The sequence below is a fragment of the Gnatocerus cornutus genome, chromosome 1 (assembly GCF_029298725.1).
Source record: "Gnatocerus cornutus isolate USDA-ARS CGAHR chromosome 1, icGnaCorn1.1, whole genome shotgun sequence".
NCBI lineage: Eukaryota > Metazoa > Arthropoda > Insecta > Coleoptera > Tenebrionidae > Gnatocerus > Gnatocerus cornutus.
Genome location: NC_142233.1, coordinates 15,623,647 through 15,647,660, shown reverse-complemented (window position 1 = coordinate 15,647,660; position 24,014 = coordinate 15,623,647). Strand labels below are relative to the sequence as shown.

At 47.3% G+C, this 24,014-nt stretch overlaps 1 protein-coding gene across 26 annotated transcripts in view; it reads left to right on the top strand.

Moving 5' to 3' along the window:
• shot (dystonin-like protein short stop) overlaps positions 1–24,014 on the top strand; it is a 97,923-nt gene that overhangs the window by 59,616 nt on the left and 14,293 nt on the right. For 25 of the 26 annotated variants that reach the window (XM_088050017.1, XM_088050027.1, XM_088050040.1 and 22 more), the window contains 4 exons: positions 176–400; positions 6,279–6,394; positions 6,441–15,009; positions 18,344–23,977. In XM_088050017.1, the coding sequence (XP_087906143.1) occupies positions 176–400; positions 6,279–6,394; positions 6,441–15,009; positions 18,344–23,977 (14,544 nt within the window). Of the gene's footprint in view, positions 1–175; positions 401–2,879; positions 3,080–6,278; positions 6,395–6,440; positions 15,010–18,343; positions 23,978–24,014 lie in introns of those variants that run through there. The other variant, XM_088050037.1, reaches the window with a different exon arrangement.

Below are 24,014 nucleotides of genomic sequence, written 5' to 3'. Positions count from 1 at the left end.
AGACACCTTCAAATTACGACATAATCACTTTTAAGATTATCACGTTTTTTTCGGTCGCACTTTTCGGGGTGATTATGTCTCCCAACATTCTCATCACATTGTCACAGCTCCACGTTGTCACTTAAAGCACTGACTTGACTAACAACTGACCCCTAACCTCTAACCGTAACACTAGATCTGGAGCAAGGGGCTGCAGCGGTTCAGGGAGGCTCTCCTGGAGACGCAGCCGTCGCTGGACGCGAACGCCGCGTTCAGGACAGGAACGCAAGCGCCGAGCGGCGCGGACGCCGTCGCCGAGGAGCTGGACCAGTTCAACGCCAGGTACCAATATCTGATCGACGCGCTCTACGCCAGGCTGCAGGAGATCGCCGCGAGGTGCCCCGGGGACATCGTCACGTTGGTAAGTCGAAAAACGCATTTTTTTACATCGATGGCTGGTTTTTCAAAAAGTAAACAAGCGTGTTGCTATGGCGATGGGAGGTTGCCATGGTAACGAGATCTAGAATGCTTTGGACAAATCTCACAAGTGTCAACAGGATTTGACTTTTCATCAATATGTGTCAAAATTTTCAGCTTTTTCATTACAATTTTACCGGATTTACCGTTTTACAAAGGAGCAATTTTAGAAATTAGCGGGATTTGGAAGGGATAAATTAGATACCTTAAGTTTACTCTAACAAATAAGCGAGATATCGATATCAGGAATTTGGCCATAGTTTTAGTCATGAATTTTTGCGAAAATTTGCATATTTCGTTTGTTTCTTATGTAAAAAATTGCGAGAAAAACGATGGCGCAAACCGCATCTCAATATCTGAAATAGTTTCTGAGATATCGAGCATGAATTGTTTCGAACCTTCGAAAATTTGGCTCTCTGGCGAAAACCCAAAATTTCAAACGGCCATAACTCGGTTATTTGTTGACAAAAATTAAAAAATTATCATGTTTTTGAATTCAGCGTAAAATTCTGCGTAAAATGAGACCCAAACTTGTTGAGTTTGCTTAATAAATAAACGAGGCATTAGCCAAAAACTGTTTTAAAAACGTCATTTTAGGGTGATTTTCAATCGATGTTTTCAAACTGAAAACGACGCTTAATACCATTGAATTACACATCAGTCGAAAGAGGAGCCCGAAATCTATCTACTGGCCAATTTTGAGATCTATAGGACAAATAGTTTTCAAGCTATGGCCAAAAATAAAAAAAAATGAAAAATTTTCATCGTTTGAGTCGTAATTTTTTTTCGCGAAAAATCGACTTTCGAATTTTGGGCTTTTGAGAACATTTTCTAATGTAAAATGAACCGAAAAAAAGAATGGCGCAAACCGCATCTCAATATCTCAAATAGTTTCCGAGATATTTAACTTTGAAAATTACGAAAAATGAGAAAAAATGAAAATCAACTTTCCGAAACTGTGATCGGCCATAACTCAGTACTGTAATTCTGAAATTTTTGAAAATTGAAATTGTCAAATTTGAGGTACCAATCTGTCAAGAAACTTATTCAACTTCGTTAAAAATGAAAATACCCAAAAAAAAATAGGTTAGAAATACGTAAATGAAGCTCTACTTGTTTTGACTATCAAATGACTTTAAGAACCAAAATAATTTGACCGTGAATGTATGAAAAACGTCAAAATAAGTCACTAGGAAGTTGTGATAAGTACCAAATTAACTACTTTTTATTGCAAAAAAATATTTTATTACATTTAAAAGTTGGCAACAAAACTCGCTTCGCTCGCGGAAAGACCTTATTATTGACACATAGCAGGCTTCGCTTGGCACATTACTTCAATCTGTCAAAGAAACGTCATTGCACGACAAGCAGGGCCACCAACACACTTAAAGTTATACTAAGCCTCCCTTGATTTCATTCGACTAATTCGGGTTAGGCAGTTTTAACCAAGAATTTTGGCCAAGAATCTACCAGCTTTGGCACAAAAGTTGCCGGAGAAATCCAAGAGTGCAAAAAATACATAACGCAACAGCTATTTTATAAATGTAGATAACCTAGTAATGTAGCGCTTTACTGATTAGATTGAATACTTGAAATAATAAAAAAATTACTCGCAAATCGCAGAGGATTAGAGCTAATATTGACACGTTTTAAAATTAATTCGTAAACAATCAAAGTGGGCTTGATTGTAATCTCGAAGCAGTGGTACCAACTTCTCAAAAACCGCCGGGTAATTACAAAAGGTTAAACGCGGCTATAAATCTCATTTTGGCCCAAACTTGAGGTTAACCGCTCGTTGACATGCAATGATGTCACGCTTGACATAATTCCCAGTTCTGGAATCTGACAAACACAAAAACAGTGCTACCAACCCATTCTTGAAATCGGCGACATTTCTTTCAGATTATCTCATCCCGATTACGATCACCTTGACATTCTTCCAAAATGTTTACAAACAGAAAACTAACAAAACTTCACCGTTTCTGAGCAAAGAGGTGCGAATTGCCGCGACCTTGACCAATAATTCATGTTATCTATAAAAAACAATGCCCAAGTCGATGACATAAAAGCTAAAAATAGCCATCACTTCATAGCAGACCGCTCAACATGAAGTCACAAGAAAAAAGTGCCCACTCTAAAACCATAGGCGTCCCACGTTCAAGGTGGACACCCACGAGCCCCCCAGGTTTGGAAAAATGCGTTTTTATCAGCGGTGATAAAATAGGTGGGGAGGCGGTGATTGTTTACCGTTGATAACTCGTATTTACTGTTTTTTGTTGGTACAATGCATCAAATCCAAAAATAAAAGCGATTTTATTTTAAACATTCGGAGGCGCTCGGAGCGCGTCGTTGAGTAATCATTTTTCGCTCTCGTGCGATTAGTACATCGCGGTTCGCGCCGGAGTTTGTATCCCCAAACCGGCGGAGTGCTTTCGGACGTTTTTCTTACGAATCACGGACTTAATTTCATTTTTATACCTTTTTTTATTATACGTAAAATTAAAGAAAAAGTATTGTACTTGACCGGACTGTAAAGTGATTAGTGTGTTATTTCGCGTTGTGACTGAAAATGGGTGACGACTACGACTTCCACTTCGAGCTCAACAGTATCCCATGGAACTGGGTGGGTACCTATCGATGCCCCATCGTTTTTTCCGAACAATCGATACCCGTGTCGCAATGAAACCGGCACAACAGAGCTCATGTTATAAGAGCTCGAAATAAAAGTGATATGTGTATTTACACGCGTTATCTAATCCCAGATCGCGGTAATATTGCGATAAAACGGCATTTTTCTTAGGAAAGTATCCGCCGTGACGCAATCCCCTAGTTTTATTAAAATTACATCAGCTGACCGAAATACGGCACGTGTCGATTTGCCGGTAATTAAAACAGGCGGGCCGGATGAACAGCACTGCGCGGCGTTATAATCGACTTGGAAACTGAATTGATCTAAAAGTGAAGCCAACATGTTTATTTACGCGATTTAAATTGATTTTCCCGCGGAAATTTGGTGACTTTCGGTGTCATTTACTGGGAGATGTTGGTACGATAATTGGTGCATCCTCTCCGGGGTAGAGGACTTTTCCGAACCTACGACAACAGGCGGAGTATTGATTCATCGGCGCCGGCTCGGCGTGGCCACTTCTCCAAAGAACTATTTATTTTGGGGCGGAAAATAGGTTATGACAGCTGAATGACATTGTTTGGGGATTTTATTTATAGCGATGAATTGAGAGCTCTTTTCATTATCGGCCCCCCAAGGATTTGTTTCTTCATCGAATTATAGTCCGTCATTAAAACATTAAAATTATTCAAATTTCAAACGAACTTGCAAATTTGGGTTGCGTCATAGCAACACCAATCAAATTTGCGCCACCTTAGCAACAGATTAGTCATTTTTCGATGGGAAGGTTGGCACCATTGTCCCCCAGAAGTTGACATTTGATTATTTTGACGTAAATTTTGCTGTGTATGACACCAAAACCCAATTTACCCAAAATAACCTTTGCAACAGTCCAAATCACACGATGAAATTTTCAGAATTTGTGATCTTAATATGTGCAACCTTGACAACTGATTAGTAGTTTTACGATGGGAAGGTTGGCACTTTTGTCACCAGAAGTTGACATTTGATAATTTTGACGTTTCTAACACCTGCACGATCGTCTTTTGTACCCCAAAACCCAATTTACCCAACACAATTACCCTGGAATTTTATTAAAGCACCGTTCAGCAATTATTCGAACCAAAACCCGCGCACGCTCATCCAAGCGCAATTTTTATCAAGCAATTAATCTAAAGATGAAAGAAATCATTAATTAGTTAATTAATAGCAACACCTACATTTACCGGTCGTGTTTTAATATCAAGGTTAAACAAAAAATGGTTTCTTAGTATCGGGTGATTATCAATGAATTTGCGGTTGCCTGCAGCAAAGTAGGCGGACTAATGACGTCACGGTAGCCCTGTCAGTGCTTTAGTGTAATAAAAACTTGTTGAGGCAATCAAAGTGAGTTAATGCACAATACACCGTGGTCCACGAGTGATAATGAGCCTGACCGAATTCAAACTGCAACCCAAAATACATTTTCATAGCATTCGTTGCCAAATTTATATTTACAACAAGACAGCTGTCAGAGTTTCGACAAATCCTTTCACTCAAGACCGTTTCTAATCGCATGTGGAATGGCATCTCCTCCGACAAAACGTTAAGCATGAAAAAGCAATGCTAAAACTTAGCACTCTTCATAAATTAAAGGCATAATAGCGTGAGTAGATTGTTCTGAAAAATTTGTCAACTTTGACGTTTATTTCAAATATCTACGACAGCTATGAAAATGTATGTTGAGTTGCAGTTTGAGTTTGGTCAGGCTCATTATCACTCGTGGACCACGGTGTATAATAGTAGATATTATGAATAATTGGGGCGAATTTGATGGATTGGCAAGCCTGCGTATTTATTTAATGGATTTTTTAGGTTAATAGTCTAACTCTAACTGTTTGTAATTAAGTTTGACAATGAAAACAAATGAATGTTTAAAGCGACAGTTTTAGTTTCTTTTGTTTTTGGAAAACGACAAGCGACAATGCCAACATAAAATTAATGCACTGTTACCAACTGTAAAAAACGCACTGACTACAGTTGTTTAGGTTACAAATGGCCACTTTGACAGTTATTTGTTTATTTAAAGTTGGAATCTTGAATAATAACTTTGGAAATTTTAAGATGACAATGTTGGCATCATAACCTCTCTATAAATTGACATTCGTCCATTTTGACATAAAATTTGCTGTAATTTTTTTAGGTTTTGTTTGCAAATGTTTACTTTGACAGTTATTTGTTTATTTAAAGTTGGAATCTTGAAGAATAACTTTGGAAATTTTAAGATGACTAGGTTGGCATAATAGCCCTCCTATAAATTGAGATTTGTCCATTTTGACATAAAAACAATTGAAATTTTTGACGCCCGCCATGGCTGGTTTTACTTTATTCTTGCAGACATTAGTGCCGACATAAAACCATCACACTGTTGCCAACTTTACAAACCGTACTGACTAGTCAGTTTAGGTTGCAAATGTCCTCATTGACAATTAATTGTTTATTTAAAGTTGGAATCTTAAAGAAGTAACTTTGAAAATTTGAAGATGACAAAGTTGGAATTATTACCTCCCTATAAATTGACATTTGTTCATTTTGACGTAAAATTTGCCGTGAATTTACTGTCAGCCGGTCTAGAAAGCAATGAAAACAATTGAACTTTTTGACACTCGCTATGACCCGCTGGTTTCACCTCCCGTTTCTTCATTTTGCAGAGATTGGTGCCAACACAAAACCATCACACTGTTGCCAACTGTAATGGATGTTCACTTTAGCAATTATTTGTTCATTTAAAGTTGGCAAGGTTGGCATCATAACCTACCTATAAATTGACATTTGTCTATTTGCCGTAAATTTAGTGCGAGTTTGTGTAAAAAACCTTAAAAACAATTGAAATTTTTGACATGCTTCATGGCCCGGTGGTTTTACCTCCTGTTTCTTAATTTTGCAGAAACTGGTGCCAACATTAAACTACCACACTGTAACCAACTGTAAAAAAAGCACCGATTACAGACGGTTGAAAATATCTACATTGACAGTTATTTGTTTATTTAAAGTTGGAATCTTGAGAAATTAACTTTGGTAATTTTAAGATGACAAAGTTGGCATTATTACTTCCCTATAAATTGACATTTGGTTATTTTGACTTGAAAGAAGGCGATGAAAACAACTGAAATTTTTGGCACCCGCTGGTTTTGACCTCTGTTTTTCTATTTTCCAGAGACTGGTGGAGCAGATGCAGCCGCGCCAATTCCGCACCTTCCGGTCCGAGTTCCACATGAGCAGTGCGAGCGAACACACGTCTTCCTACACCACGACCACGCACTTTAGCAAACAGTAAGTTGGTACCCATGGAAGCCCCCTCGCTCATTTCTCTTTCCAGGTACTTACAAACGAAACCGGTGCAGAGCGAAAATGGCACCACCATCACCATAACAGACACTGCCGATCGTGGGCCTCAAATCAACGAAGGCGACAGCATCTCCAACGGTCGACCTCCTGATAAGTACACGACGAAGACTCAGATCATCCAGGAGTCGAAGAATTGGGATAGAACGATGAAGTTTACGGAAATTAAGTCGTTGAAGAGGATACATAAGGTCCATGAAGGGATCGGGACGGATAACATCACGGATACTCCGGGGATTGTGAATCCGTACACCGGAGAATTAATAACGGTGCGGGAAGCCATCGCCGCGCGAATCCTCGACGGGCGAACGGGGAAGATCGTCATCAGCGATGGGAGTCAAGTGAGCATCGAAGAAGCGATGCGAAGACAGTTGATCGATCCGAAGATAGCCGAGGGGTTGACCAGCCTCTGCGGGCTGGTGGAGGACGGGCGCGAGTTGACCCTCCTGGAGGCCATCCAGAGGAAGATCTACGAAGCGGAGCACGGTTTTGTCGACCCCTCCGAGAAGAAAGTGAAGGTAGTGCATTCCTCGACCATAAACCAAGCGATTGATGATGGGAAAGTTGATGTCAATACTGGCACATTCACGCTGGAGTCGGGAGAGACCATCGACATCAAAGAGGCGTACAAAAGAGGGTACCTCCTGCAGCACACGGAAGTTAAATTGCAAACGGGCGCGATGGCGTTGTCCGACGCCATCACGCAAGGGTTGATCGATGACAGAACGGGGTGGATTGTCGATCGGAACACCGGTAGTAAGTATCAGATCGACGCCGCGGTCAAAACGAACGTCATCGACGGGGATATCCGCGAGATTGTCGACCCCACGGCGGAAAACAAACTCACGGTTATCCAGGCGGTGGAACAGGGGCTCATCAACCCCAAGCTAGGCAAGTACGTTTATTACCACGAAAAGTTACCATTCCTCGAAGCGAAGCGACGACAGTTAATAGTCAAACCGAAAACCCTCAAAGAGGTCGTCGATGATGGTTTGATCGGCGACGACGGTAAGATCCTTTTCCCTCCCAACACCACGCGCTTGACCATATTGGAAGCCGTCGCGCGCGGCGTCCTCGACGTCGATTCCATCAAATCAATCCTTGATTTCCGGCGCGACGAACTCGTAACCCTCGGAGACGCTCTCCAAGAAGGTATCATAACCCCCGATGGTAAGTTCCGGAACTCCGTCACGGGCGAGGTTTTAACAATCCAAGACGCGGTTAGTCGCGGGTACATCATCTCCGTCGTCAAGAAATCGATTTTCGACGTCGACGCCTTCCAACCCCCAGACAAATCCGATCATATTAGCTACAACGCGGCGAACGCGAAAGGTTACATCAGCAAGAAGTCCAACGGGAGCTTGCTAACCAACACCAAAACCGGGAAACTCGTCCCGTTTTCCGAAGGCGTGAGAACGGGGGAAATCAAACCGGAAGTCCACGACATGCTCGGTCGCAAAATCGGCATCTTCGAAAACCAGAAGGAGTTAACAGTCCTCGAGGCGGTTTTCCGCGGTTACATCGATCCGAAGACCGGGAATTTGATCGACGTGTCTAAAAAAGAAGTCGTTTATTTGAACGAGGCGATCGCGCAGCACTTGATCACCCCCGAAGGCGCGGCGCTGTTGAACAGCCTTCTTAACTTGAACGTGTCCACGCAGGTCACGCGCACGTTGGTGCAGCGCTACGTGACGATTTCCAGCGCAGACGTAAAAGCCACGCAGTTAACGTACACGGAAGCGTTGCGGTTGCAGTTGATCGACAACGAGAATCAGACGTTTAGAGATCCGGAAACGAAAGAAGTCATTCCGATCGTCCAGGCGATCAGCGAAGGTAAGTTAGCGCCGGACTCGGAGAGCTCCGAGAAGGTCATCAGCACGGGGACGATCCCCAAGTCGACGGTCATCACCATCACCAGTCGCAAGGAGGAGCCGAAGAGTACTTCAGAGAAGCAAGTGTATGAGTTGCCGACGGAGGGGTGGGCGTTGGAGGACGCGATCAAGCAGAAGCTGTTTGATCCGGTGACCGGACTCTTCATCATTCCGGGGACCGATCGCTTAACCAGTCTCAAAGAGTGTATAATGTTGAAGTTGATCAACCCAGCATCGGCTGTGGTTGTCGATCCTTCAAACCAGCGAAAGATTAGCCTGGTGAAGAGCCTGAGCAAGAAGATTTTGGACGACACCGGTCATTACCACTCCAACGGGGAGAAAATCACCCTGAAAGAAGCCATCACCAACCAATTGGTGGTGTTTGAAAGTCAAAACGTGGAGTTGTCCACCCAGAGACTCCTCCAGATTACGAAGTTCGATGGGAGACCCGACCGCGTGGAAGTCTCTGACATCGTGGACAACCACCCCCCGACCTACACCGAGCTTAAAATCACCCCCAAAGAAGCGCCCCTTGTGGAGGTGCAACCTGGGGTCATCTACGACCCCTCCACAGCCTCGGTGGTAACCCCAAGCACCAACCAAGTTACCACCCTCTTGGAGGCGATCCAAGGGAATAAAATCCCGGCGGCGGATATCACAGTCAAAGACCCGTTCACCGGGAAACCCATCCCTCTCGACGAAGCTATCAAACGCAACATCGTCGACAAGAACACGGGCGACTACACCAACAAGTTGGGGCATAAGATCAGTTTGCTCGACGCCGCGAAGTTCGGTGTTTTGGCGGTTGTGGGGGCGCCAATCGCCGCCACCAGTGCGATAATCAAGGCTCTAGTGGTCGATCCGGTGTCCGGGGAGGAGATCACACCCGAAGTGGCTCTTCAGCGCGGTGTTATCGATGAGGATAACTACAACAAGTTGCAATCTCAAGCGTTTATTGAGGAGGCGTCGTACGTTTCTGAGGGTGAGAAGACCAGAGCGCGCATCACCATCGAGCCGACCTACAAAGTGACCATCGGGAGGGCGCAGTCTTTGAGTCCCGAGCGCGAGGCTAAACGAGTGGTGCTCCAGAGGCTCCGAAAGAAGATCGTCAAGCCAGCAGACGCGGTGCAAAAGGGCATTCTCGACCAAGACACCGCGAAGGTGCTAAAAGAGAACTTGACTGGAGACACTCTTCAGGAGGTTTTAAACGCTAAGAAAGTAGATGGGGGCTCCGGGAGGATCATCGACCCCCAGCGCGGCGACCAACTCACCATCAACGAAGCCATCGCGCGTGGGATTTTAGACCCGGAAAGCACAACTCCTCAACTTCTAGTTCCGCTGAACCGGAGTCTTTCTATCCCGGAGTTGTTCCAGCAAGGCCTTATCGACCCCGACAGCCACAAGGTTGTTCACCCAGAAACTGGTGCTCAATTAAGTATTAGCGAAGCAATCGTCTGTGATATCGTAGATCCGTTAAGTACTCTAACTTACACTGGTGCTAAGGTCACTTTGGAGAAGGCCCTCGAGAGTGGGCTCGTCGACGAAGAGCACGCGACGGTTCAAACGAGCAAAGGTAGTTTAGACTTGAGAGACGCTCTCCAGGAGAAGATCTTCAACGACAGTGTGCCTTCCGGCCCGGAGAAGCTGCCCATGGCCGGCATGACCTTCCCCGTAGCGTTAAAGTTAGGCTTAATCGACCCGGAGAAGAAGGAGTTCGTGCATCCCATCACCAAAGAGCGAATTCCGATCAAAGACGCGGTGGAAAACGAGTTGATCATGGCGGTGCCGTTCCCGACGAAACCCCAATCGGTGCTTCTTCAGAACGCGCTGGACGCCAATCTCATTGATTCCAAGAATGGTACCTTCACCGACCCCACCACTGGTGAGGTTCTTCCAATAGCCCAAGCCATCGAGCAAGGGTTGTTGGTCATCAAAGAGTACCCAGGAGTGGTTAGTTCCCAACCGGTCACCACCGTCACGGAGACGGTCAACACAATCCACACCGTCACCACAAGAACTGTTGAGCTCTTACCGGGGTACAACCTCGTGAGCGCCACCGAAGTCCTCGACACCAAAACCGGGCAGATCATCCCCATCGACGAAGCCCGGAAACAGGGCATCGTCCTCAACGACAAACAAACCAAAAACACAACGACCTTGAAAGACACGAAGATGTCGTTCTCCGACGCCCTCAACCGCGGCTTGGTAGATATGAACGCGGGCACCTTCACCGACCCCACCTCTGGAGAAAAGATTCTAATCAAAGAAGCCCTGGAGGACGGTAAACTCTCCGCGACTCCCGTGGAGGACACCACCGCCAAAGCCACCGAGCTTAACCTGGCGCAAGCGTTCGACACCATCTACGACGCGAGTACGAGTAAGTTCCACGACCCGAACGACCCGCAGAAGTCGCTCACTTTCGAAGAAGCCATGAAGAAGGAAGTGATCGATCCCAACTCCATCGTCTACGACGTGGAGTTGCAAAAACCGATCACCGTGGAGCAAGCCGTTGAAAAAGGTCTCATCGACGCGAAGACTGGTAGAATCCACGACCAGAAGACCGGGAAGAGCATCGATTTCAAGGAGGCGACGAAGAAGGGGTTGATTGCGGTGTTAGGAGGATTGGCATTGCCGGTGGTCGCGCCGGTCCTCGCAGTCAAAGCTGTTAAAGACTACGTGGAGAAGAAGAAAGAGGCTCCGCGGCAAAAGGTCGAAATTACTGTGATTAAGAACGTGGTGGAGAGCGAACAAGAAGAAGTTAAAACGCAGACGTCGGTTAAAATCGAAGAGGTCGAGGACGAAGTTTTGGTGATTTCAAAGGAGTTGACTCCGCGGAAACTGGCGGAGATGGGGTTGTACGATCTGAAGACACACCGGTTCTTGGACCCTCAAACCGGCGACACCATAACATTCCAAGAGTTCATCTACGAGCTCGGTTTGTTCCATTCCAACTCCATTTTAGTCAAAGATCTGACGAAGAAGCCCCCAGTGTACATCACTCTGGAGGAGGCGTTCAAGAAGCCGCTCATTGACAAGAACACGGGGTACATGGTGGACCCCAAGACAGGGAAACGCGTGCCCTTCTTCGAAGCGGTGAAGCTCCGCTGGATCATCGACATCCACGACAAGCCCAAAGAGAAGTACCAACCTCTAACCCTCGAGGAGATTGTAGAAACCGACGACTTCGACCCCGTGAAAGTCGAAGTTAAATTCAAAGACGAGGTTCTTCCATTGAACAAAGCCCTGACTGCTAACATTGTCGATCCGAAGTCCGTCACCATCCGCGACGAGAAGAACATGCAGTTGATTCCGTACTACGAAGCCGTGGACCGACAAATCGTCGACCCCCAGAGAGCCCTAGTGTTGAACACTGCCACTCAGAAGACCATGACATTCCCGGAAGCGTTCCTCCACGGTTTCATCCGCGCGTTACCCCGTCCTATCACCCTGGAAGCTGTGATATGTAAAGGTCTCTACGACCCCCAGAAAGCGAGGATCACCGACCCCATCACCAAACAACTCCTCTTGGTGTCGGAATGCGTGGAGCGCCACATCGTCGATGACAAAATCAGCGAAGTGAAAGACACGAAGAGCGGGGCGTTCGTCCCTCTCGACGAAGCTCTCAAAACCAAGCTGGTGCAGGACGGGAAACTCAAAGACACGAAGTCGGGGGCGTTGGTACCACTGAACCAAGCTCTTGAGCAGCAGTTGATTCGGAGCAAGCCCATCGTGTTCAATCTTCTGCAGGCGCTGCTGTTGAACTATTATCTTCCGCGCTCGGGGGCGATTCTCAACCCCATCACCGGCGAAGAGATCACTTTGCAAAAGGCGATTGAGTACAAGCTGGTGGATCCCGTCACCACCAGGATCAAAGACAATAAGCGCGGGAGGATCGTGGAGTTGAAGGAAGCGATCCAGAGCCACCTGGTGGACCCGGAGAAGGGGATTCTCACCGAACCCGTGCTGCCGCTTGACCAAGCGTATCTTAAGGGGTACATTCTCAGCACGGTACTTCCATGGTCGCTGCAAGAAACCCTCGCGCAGAAGGTCTACGACCCCAAGTCTGGTCAGTTTACCATCAACAACACCAACATCACCTTGGTGCAGGCGATTGAAGGGGGAGTTGTCAACCCCAACGTCCTCACAGTGAAGGACCCGCGCTCTGGAGACATCATCACTTTGAACGACGCCATTAGTCTGAGGATTATCGACCCGGTGAAAGGTCAAGCCCACGACCCCGTCACCGGGGCTGAGTTTAATTTGTACGACGCGCAAGACCGCGGAATCATTGTCCCGTACAAGAGCCAGATCACGCTCCCCGAGGCCGTTTTCAAAGGCTTTTACGATCCCACCACCGGAAAGTTTATCAACCCCAAGAGTAAAGAGAGGTTGAGGACGGAGAGTGCCATTAATCGGGGATATGTAGACACGTCGTCCACACTAGTGACCATCGATGAAGAGTTAGTGACGTTCGAACAAGCCATGGTGGATGGCTACATCGACGCCGTGGAGGGCGTGGTGATTAGCAGCCACCACGAACCGGTGGATTTCAACGAAGCGTTTGAAAGAGGCCTCTTGGTGGAGGTGGGGCCCCCTGTCCCTCTAAGCGAAGCGATCGCGAAGGGGCTCTACGACGAGAAGTCCCAACTGTTCTTAGACCCGCACACCGGGAACTACGTCACTCTGATCGAAGCCATCGAGATCAACCTCATCGACGCCGACTCCGTCAGCGTCAAAGACACGCGGATTGGAGTGTGGCGCAAAATCCCCCTCATCGACGCCATCCACAACGGCTACGTCGACGGCAACAGCGGAAACGTCAAAGACTTCTCCCAAGGAGAGAACGTGGAGGTGCCGTTACAAAAAGCCTTCCACCTAGGGATCCTAGTGGACAACAAAGCCGCCGTGTCTTTACAACGCGCGATCCACCAAGGACTTTACCACGAAGCGACGGGTAAAATCGTCGACCCCAACACCGACCGGAAGATCACCCTCCACGAAGCCATCCGGAAGTTCAACATCAACCCGCTCCTCCCTGTTTATTTCGACACGAAGCAACACGAACTGGTAACACTGACCGATGCGTGCCGCTACGGCATCATCGACAAACGCAACGGAGTGTTCAAAGACCCCAAGACCGAGGAGGTGATGAAACTCAACGAAGCGCTGGACCGCGACTTGATCATAGACATTGAAACCGCGAATTTCGGGTTGTACGAAGCCATCGACATGGGATTGTATGACCCAGAGGACGGCCTCCTCATCCACCCCGCGACGGGGCGCAAATTCACCCTCCAAGACGCGTGCGCTCACGAACTCATCAACCCCGTCGCCTCTTTAGTTAAGAAGCAAACCAAATACGTGCCGTTGAACGACGCCATCGACGCCAAGTTAATCGACGCGGACGCCGGCTCCTTCACGTTGCCCAACAGCAGCGTGGTTTCCTTACTGGAAGCGAAACGGAAAGGGTTTATCGTTACCGTCCGCCGGAATTTAACTCTAGAAGAGGCGATCGCGAACGGGTTGTACCGTCCCGACTCCGGGAAGTTCGCCGATCCGCTTAACGGGGAGTTTTACGACATCACGCAAGCGTTCGCGAATCATTTGATCGATCCCTTGACCACCGCGTTCAAAGATCCGTTCAGTGGGAGCGTCAAATCGGTACCTGCGGCCATCCAGGACGGGAAGATCGACACGGAGAAGGGGCGCGTTTTGGACGCGAAGTCCAAACAGACGTACAATTTCGACATTGCGTTCGAGAAGGGGCTTCTGGTGACTCTCGACAAGCCGTTGGCGGAGGAAGTCATACAGAAAGCGGCGGTTGACGCGGTTAAAGCGAAACCCGCGCGCGAATGCACGTTGGAAGCCGCGATCAAATTCGAGTTGATTGACCCGGAAAAAGCGGTCATTAAAGATCTTCAGACGGGGCGGTTTAAGACAGTCCGCGACGCGATGGAGGCGAAGCTCCTCGACCCCGACAAAATCGTCACGTTTGACCCCCAAAAAGACAAGGTAAAGTCGCGCGTGGTCATTTACGACCAAACCACCACGATTTACCTCGAAGAACCCTTGACCTTCCTTCAAGCCGTCGAATCAAACCACCTCGACGTGGGGGTGGGTAAGTTCACCGATCCGCAATCCAAAGAGGTTCTGTCATTGAAAGACGCGCTGAGTTTGGGTTTTATCGACCCCGACACTGCGCTTATCAAAGACGCGAATAAGAAGAAGTTGATTAAGCTTCCTGAAGGCTTCAGGAAGGGCCTCATCGACGCCGATAAAGGCAACGTGCTCGATAGCGCCACCTCCAAGCTCTACTCTCTCCCGGCGGCGATAGACAGCGGTTTGTTGATAACCCCCTCGCGCGGGTTCACCCTCATAGAGGCGATCCTCTACGGGGTGTACAACCCGACCACCGGAGGCTTCACCTACCCTTTTACCACCACGTCGATCATCGATAGAAAACGATTGACGCTCGATGAAGCGATCGATATTAATCTCATCGACCCGTCCAGCACGGTAGTGAAAGACCCTGAAAGTGGCGTCGTGCCGCTTCTTCAAGCCATCAGCACGAAGCTTGTGAATTCCGTTGAAGGAAAGATGCGCGACGATGACAAAGAGATTGATTTTGTTAAAGCTCACGAAAAGGGTTTGATATTACCTGCAGAACAGAGGGTGAGTTTTCTGTTTGCTTCTAACCGAAATACGTACATGAAGCTAATTTGTGCACGTATTTTGCTTTGGATTGCTGCTTGATTAATTGCTCGAAGTTGTTGCTTGCAGTCATGCTTCCCATGATTATCCATTTTGAATTGTTTGTTCCCATGTTGCTTCATCCATCATTCGCACGTTTGTTTAGATGTGGATTTGAAATGGATAATAATAATCAGAGTCTTTAAGGCTTTGGACTGGAGGAGCGGGAGGTTAATTTTGAAGCGAAATTGCCTCCTGTTTCTGAAAATGAAGATAAAAAATGCAATTTTTTGCGACACTTTGCTAACTTTTGCCTTTTAGAACGTTTATAAATGTTGTTTAGACTCACTGTTTTTAAATCTTTTCGATAAACTTCTTTTAGTGCCCTATTTTTAAAATATTTTTTTTCTCTTTAGCCTCTCTTTTTTAGGTCGCTCTTCTTAGACTCTTAACACTTTTCTTTACACTCATTCTTCTCTTCCTTTAGCCACTTTTTGACCCACTTTTTCTTTAAACTCCTTTGCCCTTTTATACGCTTTTTTCGTTACTTATCTTCGTTAGATTCTTAATTTGATTGCTTTTTTACATTTGCACCATCAATCTTTATTTTAGCCTCTTAGAATAGGCTTCTTTTCCGGTGCCTTTCTTAGTCTTTTTTTCAAAAGAAGTTGTTGTCTTTACTCACACTTTTTCTCAGGCTCATTTTTTAACTTTTCTTTAGACTTTTTTCTTAGACTATTTTTTGTTCAAATCTTTTTCTATAGGTCTTGAAGTCTTTTTTTTCTCTTCTTTTTCTTTTTTTTCAGTCTGTTCCTTTGGACCTTTAGTTCGATCTTTTCAATCTTTTCAGTCTTTACTTGAGACTCTTGTTTTAGGCTTTTTCTTTGATGAGTTTTTAGTCTTTCTATTCGTTTGTCCGTCTTTAAGACTCATTTTTTTAGGCTTTTGCCTTAGGCTTTCTCTTTGGACTTTTTTTAATTTCTTTTTTTGATGTGCTTCTTCTAAGTCCGTCTTTAGACTTTCTCTTGCCTTCGACTTTTGGATTAGGCTTTTTTTAGTTTGTTTCTGTACAATTTGTCTTTAGACTCATTCCATTTTTGACTCAGTTTTGAACTTTTTTTTAGGTTCTCCTTTTAGACTCTTTTTTGGGCTTCTACTATGAAGTCCATTTTTGAATTCCTCTTTCTTTAGACTTTTTTTAAGAAGTCTGTTTTTAGACTCACTTCTCCATTGGACTTATTTTTCTTTAGACTTATGAATTAGGCTTTTTGTTGAGCTACTTTCTGTACAGTTTGTCTTTAGACTCATTCTATCTTTGACTCAGTTTTTAGAGTTTTTTTTGGCTTTTTCTGTGAAGTCCTTTTTTAGACTTACTCTTGCTTTGGGCGTTTGGTCTTCTCTTTATTTAACTCAGTTTTTAGACTTTTTCTTTAGACTCTCCTTTTAGACTCTTTTGGGCTTCTTCTATGAAGTCCATTTTTGAACTTCCTCATTCTTTAGGCTTTTAAGAGCTCTGTCTTTAGACTCACTTTTTTATTGGGCTTATTTATCTTTAGACTTTTAGATTAGGCTTTTTCTTTAGTTTCTTTCTGTACAGTTTGTCTTTATACTCATTCTATCTTTGACTCAGTTTTTAAACTTTTTCTTTAGACTGCCCTTTCAGACTCTTTTTGGGCTTCTGCTATGAAGTTCGTTTTCGAACTTTTTTTTAGGCTTATTTCTCTTTAGACTTTTAGATTAAACTTTCCGTTTAGTTTCTTTCTGTACAGTTTATGTTTAGACTCATTCTACATATGTTTGACTCAGTTTTTAGACTTTTTTCTTTAGGCTTCTTTTTCAGACTCTTTTCCACTGGATTTATTTCTCTTTAGACTTTTTGTTTAGTGTCTTTCTGTACAGTTTGTTTTTGGACTCATTCTGTTTTTGACTCAGTTTTTAGACTTTCTTTTTTAGGCTTTTTCTATAAAGTCCAGTTTTTGACCTACTTTGCTTTGGACTGTTTTCTCTTTCATTCTTCATTCTTTCTTAAACTTACTTTTTTGACTTTTAGACTTTCAGACTCTTTTTTTGGGCTTTTTTCTATGAAGTCCGTTTTTGAACTTAGTTTTTCTTTGGACTTTTTTTCTTTAGACTTTTGGATTAGGCTTTTTCTTTAGTTTTTTTTTGTACAGTCCGTCTGTAAACTCATTCTTCTTTGGACTCAATTTTTAGACTCCTGCGGTACCTTTTCTTTTAAGACTCTTTAGGCTTTTTTTTCAGACTCTGGCTTTAGGCTCTTTCTTTAGACTTCCAGTCTAAACTTTTGACTTTCTTTTCCTTGGTGCATTTCTTTAGATTCTTTCTATAAAATTAGGCATTACATTCACTTTTTCTTACTCATTTTTAAGACTCTTTCCTTAAGCTTACTATTTGGATCTTTACTTTAGACTCTTGTTTAGACCTTTTCTTTGTCTTTCTATAAAATTCGTGTTTCGACTTATTTTTTAGACTTTTTCTTTTTCAGACTTCTTTTTCGTTAGTCACTTGATTTAGACTCTTTCTTTAGACTTTCAATCTTTACTTTTGACTCTTGTTTTAGGCTTTTTCTTTTGTCTTTCTTTATTTTTTTTATAAAGTCCGTCTTTAGGCTCACTCTTTCTTTACACATTGAAAGAATCGTTCTTCACTCTACAAATGTTCAAAAACTTAAATTTTTAGCCCCCATTTCAGACTTCAGACTCAATTTGTCTTCAGAACCACCGCCCACTCCTCCAGTAGACAACACTTCGACAAGTCAATTAATAAACCTCACAAAAGTATAATCCACTGACGTGTTGATAATTTTTTGCAGGGAGCTTTTTTTGTGGTGGTCCTACTACATTCGTGCATTAAAAGGCATAAAAGACAGCCGCTAATGCGCGTTAACATCTTAAGACGTGGAATGTGGCTTACAAAAAAAATCATTTTTTAACCTCCATCCTTTAAAGAGTTAAAAACAAATGACAACAACTTTCACCATCATCTAAATCAGTAACAAAAAACTTACAGTAAGTTAGGCGGCGCTGACAACTAAACCTGCGACGTCAGTCGTTCAAGGACAAGTTATTACTGTTTTGTGATGATTTAAACTTGCGTTTGTTTTCAGGTTTTTCGTTTGTCTCACATAGGTAACATTCGTTTTTTTTTCTGAGTTTACACTAATCATTATGTGTGTCTGCTTGAATGCATGTGTTAGGGATAGGGACTTAGCTTATGCTCAGCGAACTGTGTATGTTACGATCTGTCCTGTCCTCCACTTCCGAAGACTTAACACTCTTTTACCTGGGTCTGTTTGCAGCAAGCCGTCGAAGAAAAGTACAAATTGTGCGACGAAACCCTTTCGAAGCTCCTCCAATGGATCGGAGAAGTCGAGGACAAGATCGCCTCCCAAGACGCCATCCACGAAGTCGAGGAGGACCTCCGCAACAAGATCAACACCATGAAGCAGATCCGAGACGACCTCGACCAACACTCGAGCCAAGTCGCCCACTGCGGCGACCAAGTGCGACAGTTGGTCCTCACCGCCGGGGACGTCCTCTCCAAGAGCGAAGTCTCCGCGCTGGAGAAGAGCGGGCGCAACTTGAAGACCCGCTACGACGTGGCGGTCGACCGCACCGAACGCATCCTTCGAAAACTCCTCTCGGCGAAAGACGAACTCGCCAAACTCAAAGGAGAAATCAACATCTTCTCCGACTGGTTGGGCAAAGCCCGGCGCACCCTCGAGGACAAAGAGCGCGCTTTGACCGACCTCCAGAGGCTGGACTCCAGCGCTGACAGCACGAAGGAGTTCGTCAGCGACGTCATCGCGCATCAAGGCGATCTGCGGTTTATTAACATGTCCGCGCAGAAGTTCGTGGAGGAAGTGAAGGAGTACTTGGGGATGTTGAACGACTTCCGGACGTCGTTGCCGTCGCGACTTCACCAAATCGAGCCGATACCTGCGAAGGAGTCGCCGGTGCGCAGCGAAGTGTCGCTGGTGGGGCAACAATACCGGGACCTCCTCAACAGAGCCAACAACCTCTCCGACCGGTTGTCGGGGGTTGGAGGGCGCCAGAGGGACTACAGCGACGCTGTCGACAAAGCGAGGCAGTGGCTGCGCGACGCGGAACCCCGCGCCATCAAAGTCTTGGACGAGCCGATCGGCGGCGACCCCAAAGCCGTGGAGGACCAACTCAACAGAGCCAAAGCGCTAAACAACGAGTTCATCGCCAACGGAAGACTCATCGACAACGCTAAACAGGCCACTGAAGGTCTTCTGCGGTCCCTCGAAGGCCAGATCTCTCCCGCCGAGACCGCCCGCCTGGAGCACCCAGTCAAGGAGCTCGAGCAGAAGTACAACCAACTCCGCAACGCTCTCGCCGACCGCTGCCAGGAGCTGGACACCGCTCTGGTGCAATCCCAAGGGGTTCAAGACGCCCTCGACGGCATCATCACCTGGCTGAACTTGGCCGAGAGCCAGTTTAAGAACATGCAAAGACCGGCGTCGCTCATCAAGGAACGTTTGGACGAACAACTCCGCGAGCACCGGGTGTACCAGTCTGACATCGACACCCACATCTCGTCCATCGACTCCGTCTACCTCTCAGCGAGCGAGTTGATCGCCTCCTCCAGCAACGCACGTGTGGCGAAGAAAATCGAGACAAAACTCAACGACGTGCGAGGGAGGTTTGAGAAGCTCTTCGACCGGGCGCAGAAGCGCGGAGAGTTCCTGGAGGAAGTCAACAAGGGGTTGACGGTGTTCCTCGCCGGCGCCACGCAGTTTGAGCAGTGGTACTCGAGCATTATGGAAATTATCGAGTCGAGGGAGTTCGCGAAGTTGTCCATTGAAGAGTACGCGGCGCGCATGCAAGACATTGCGGCGAATCGCGACGACAAAAAATCCCTCTTTGAAGACGTCGTCAGAGGCGGTAAAGAACTGCTGAATAAGAGAGACACCACCGACGTTGCCAACGTGAGAGACCGCGTGAAGTCGATGGAAAACCAATGGCGAGAGCTGGGGAACCTCCTCGACGAGAAACAGAAGTTTTCCAAGCAAAGATCCGAGCACTTGCTCGCGTACGAGGCCCTCCGCCAACAAGTCTGCGACTGGTTGAGTCGCTTCGAGACCCGAATCTCGCGTCTGGAAGTCGTGGCTATTGAAATCGAAACTTTGAAGAGGCAGAACGAAGAACTCAAGCCCATCACCAAAGAGTACAAGGAGTACTCCTCCACCATCGATAAGATCAATGATATTGGAACATCGTACGACAATCTGATCAGAGGCGACCGTTCGGAGTCGCCGTCCAAACGGAGGATCTACAGCCCCACGAAGCGCTCTTACAGACCTGGAGATGGTAGATCTCCTTCGCCCACCAAAGGGTTGAGTCCGTTGTCTCCTGGAGGCTCCAGCGGGTTCTCGTCCCGGCGCTCGAGCCAAGACGGGTTCCACCTGGAGGACTTGTCACCAGTCCAGCAACAACTCTCCGAAATCAACAACAGGTACTCGCACCTGGGGGTCAAAATCAGCGACAGACAATCCGAGATTGATTCCCTGCGCGACGAGCTCAAGAAGCATCTAGACAGTCTGAAGACTCTCAGCGCGTTCTTGGACAAAGTCCAACGCCAACTCCCGAAGGACATCGCTCCGGCTACCAAAGAAGAAGCCGACAAGCTCAACAAACAAATCAAACAAGTCCTTGAGGAAATGTACGAGAAGCAGTCTCTGCTCGACTCCACCAAGAGCCAAGTCAAAGACCTCCTCCGCCGCAAACCTGGGGCGATCGGCGCCGATCATCTCAACGACGAACTGGAGGACGTGGTGTCTCATTGGAAGAGCGTCAACGACCACCTGAAGAACCGCATCAAATTCATGGAAGATATGAAGGAGTTCTACGACACCCACGACTCGCTCTCTTCGTGGTTGTCCGCGAAAGACCGCATGTTGACCGTTTTGGGGCCCATCTCCAGCGACTCGCGGATGGTACAATCCCAAGTTCAGCAAGTCCAAGTGCTGCGAGAAGAGTTCCGCACGCAACAACCGCAACTTCAACATCTGATCAACGTCGGGGACTCGGTGTTGAGTTATTTGGACCCGCGCTCCCCCGATGGCCAGAAGGTGAACAACAAACTGGCGAGTATCCAACAGCGGTGGGCCGATCTCTTGAGCAAATTGGAGGAACGCGCAGATTCATTGGGCGCGGCCGCTGACACCAGTCGCGAGTTCGACGCGCAATTGACGCGACTCCGAGACGCCTTACAAGGCATCTCCGACAACTTGGACGAACTCCCGCTGGACAAAGACCCGGAAGAGCAACTCCGGAAGGTTGAGAACCTTGAGAGACAGTTGGAAGGCCAAAGACCGTTGTTGGCGGACTTGGAGGCTGCAGGAGCGCAACTGTGCGACGTCTTAAGCGATCCTGCCTCTCGTGCTGACATCCAAGCGAAGTTAGCGTCGGTGGGGCGCCAATACAACGCACTCCAGAAGAAATTGGATCATAAGAAAGCCGAACTTGAGGGATCGTTGCGCGACGGCCGCCAATTCGAGACTTCCTGTGCGAAGACTTTGGGGTGGTTATCGGACGAGTTAGGGTCCCTCTCGGAGAAGCTCCTCATTTCCGCCCATCGAGAGACTCTGGAGCAGCAGCTGGCGCACCACGAACCCGTCTATAGAGACGTCTTGGCGCGCGAACACGAAGTCATCATGCTGTTGAACAAAGGAAGAGATATCTTGGCAAGGAACAACCGCAGCGACTCTAGGTCTCTTCAGAGGGACCTGGACAAGATCCAACAACAATGGGAGAAGCTGAGGAAGGAAGCCGTCGACCGCCAGACGCGCCTCCAAACCTGCAAAGAACACTGCAGGAAGTACTACCGCGTCCTGGAGAGCTTCCTCCCGTGGCTGCGCCAAGCCGAAGACAAACTCGACACGCTCCGCCCGTCGTCCTTCCAGCGCAAGCACATCGAGAAGCAACTCAAAGAGCTCCAAGCTTTCCGCAATGACGTCTGGAAGAAGTCCGGGGAATACGAAAACACGCGGACTCTAGGGGACACGTTCCTCTCCGCCTGCGACATCGACAAAGAGACCGTGAAGAACGAACTCACCGACCTGAAGGAACGTTGGGATCGACTCAACAACGACCTCATCGAACGAACGCAAGCTCTCGAAGACCAGTCGCGCAAACTGGCCGATTTTAACGAAAACCTACGAGAACTCCAACACGGCTTGGAGAAGTGCGAGGATAAACTCGCGTCGCACGACGCTCTGGGAGGGGCAGCGCGCGATCCGAAACTCCTGGAGCGCATCAAGGCCCTCCGGGAAGAAACGGGGAAGCTGAAGAAGCCGCTCCAGGTGGTCAAGCAGCAAGCGCAGGACCTCGCCAACGAAGCCGCGCAGAACGGAATCGACGCGCACAACCTGGAGGATGAAGTGGACAGTTTGGGAGACCGCATCGACGAGCTGTACGGAAAACTCAACGACAGGTGCTCGGAGCTGCAGTCGGCCGCCACGGCGGTTACTCAGTTCAACGAGCAAGTCAAAGGACTCTCTCATAATCTCTCCGGTCTGGAGACGGAGTTGGACGAGATGAAACCACCAGGAAGAGATTTGAAGACGGTGCGCGGTCAAATCGACGACGTCTCCCAGTTCTTGAACAAGATCAATAAAGCCTCCGATGATGTTAACGACGCCATCAACTCCGGAGAGCGTTTGGTTGATAATGGTTTTGCTCCGGACACTGCGCAGACGAGACAACAAGTGGAGACTCTGCGGAAACAGTTGGGGAAACTCGATGACCGTGCGAGGAGCCGCGAACAAAGTCTGGAGGACATCCACAAGAAGCTCGAAGATTTCTACCTCACCCACGCGAACGTTTTGGATAACATCCACGACGCGTCCGATCAGCTGAAGAAGTTGAAGGCCGTGGGGTCCGAGGTGGACAGCATCAGAGCGCAACAACAAGACTTTAATAAGTTTAGAGCGAGGACCGTGGAGCCGGTGGGCAAAGCCGTCGACAACTGCAACAAGGTGGGGCAAGGGCTCATCCAATCCGCCGCTCCAGGAGTCAACACCGCCATCCTAGAAAAGGACCTGGAGAAGATGAACGACCAGTGGAACGACCTGAAGGAGCGCCTCAACGACCGCGAAAGACGTCTAGACGTGGCGCTACTTCAATCCGGGAAGTTCCAAGAAGCGCTCGATGGATTGGCGAAGTGGTTGACTGACACCGAAGAACTCGTCGCCAACCAGAAGCCACCTTCCGCCGACTACAAGGTCGTCAAAGCGCAACTCCAAGAACAGAAATTCCTGAAGAAGATGCTTCTGGATCGACAGAACTCCATGTCGTCGCTCTTCTCCATGGGCAACGAGATCGCCAAGGAAGCGGAACCGGCCGAACGCAAAGCCATAGAGAAACAGCTGAAGAACTTGATGGGGCGCTTCGACGCTCTGACTGAAGGAGCCCAACAGCGCACCCTGGACTTAGAACAAGCCATGAAGGTCGCGAAGGACTTCCAAGACAAGTTGATTCCGTTGCAGGATTGGCTCGACCGCAGCGAGAAGAAGGTGAAGGATCTGGAGCTCATCCCCACGGACGAGGAGAAGATCCAGCAGAAGATCCGCGAGCACAACGCTCTTCACAACGACATCCTCAGCAAGAAGCCCGACTTCAGAGAACTCACTGACATCGCCTCGAACTTGATGTCGCTCGTCGGCGAAGACGAAGCTGCAGGTCTCGCGGACAAACTCCAAGAAGTCACCGATCGGTACGGTAACCTCGTCGAAGCGAGCGACAGGATGGGGCACCTTCTCACCGACTCCAGGCAAGCTCTGAGGCACCTGGTGCTCACTTACCAAGACTTGGCGAGTTGGATGGACAGCATGGAGCACAGACTCAACAGGTTCAAGGTGCTGGCGGTCCACACCGACAAACTTCTGGAGCAGATGGACGACCTCACCGTAAGTTTACCACTTTTCCTCTGTGTCTCTTATTGTT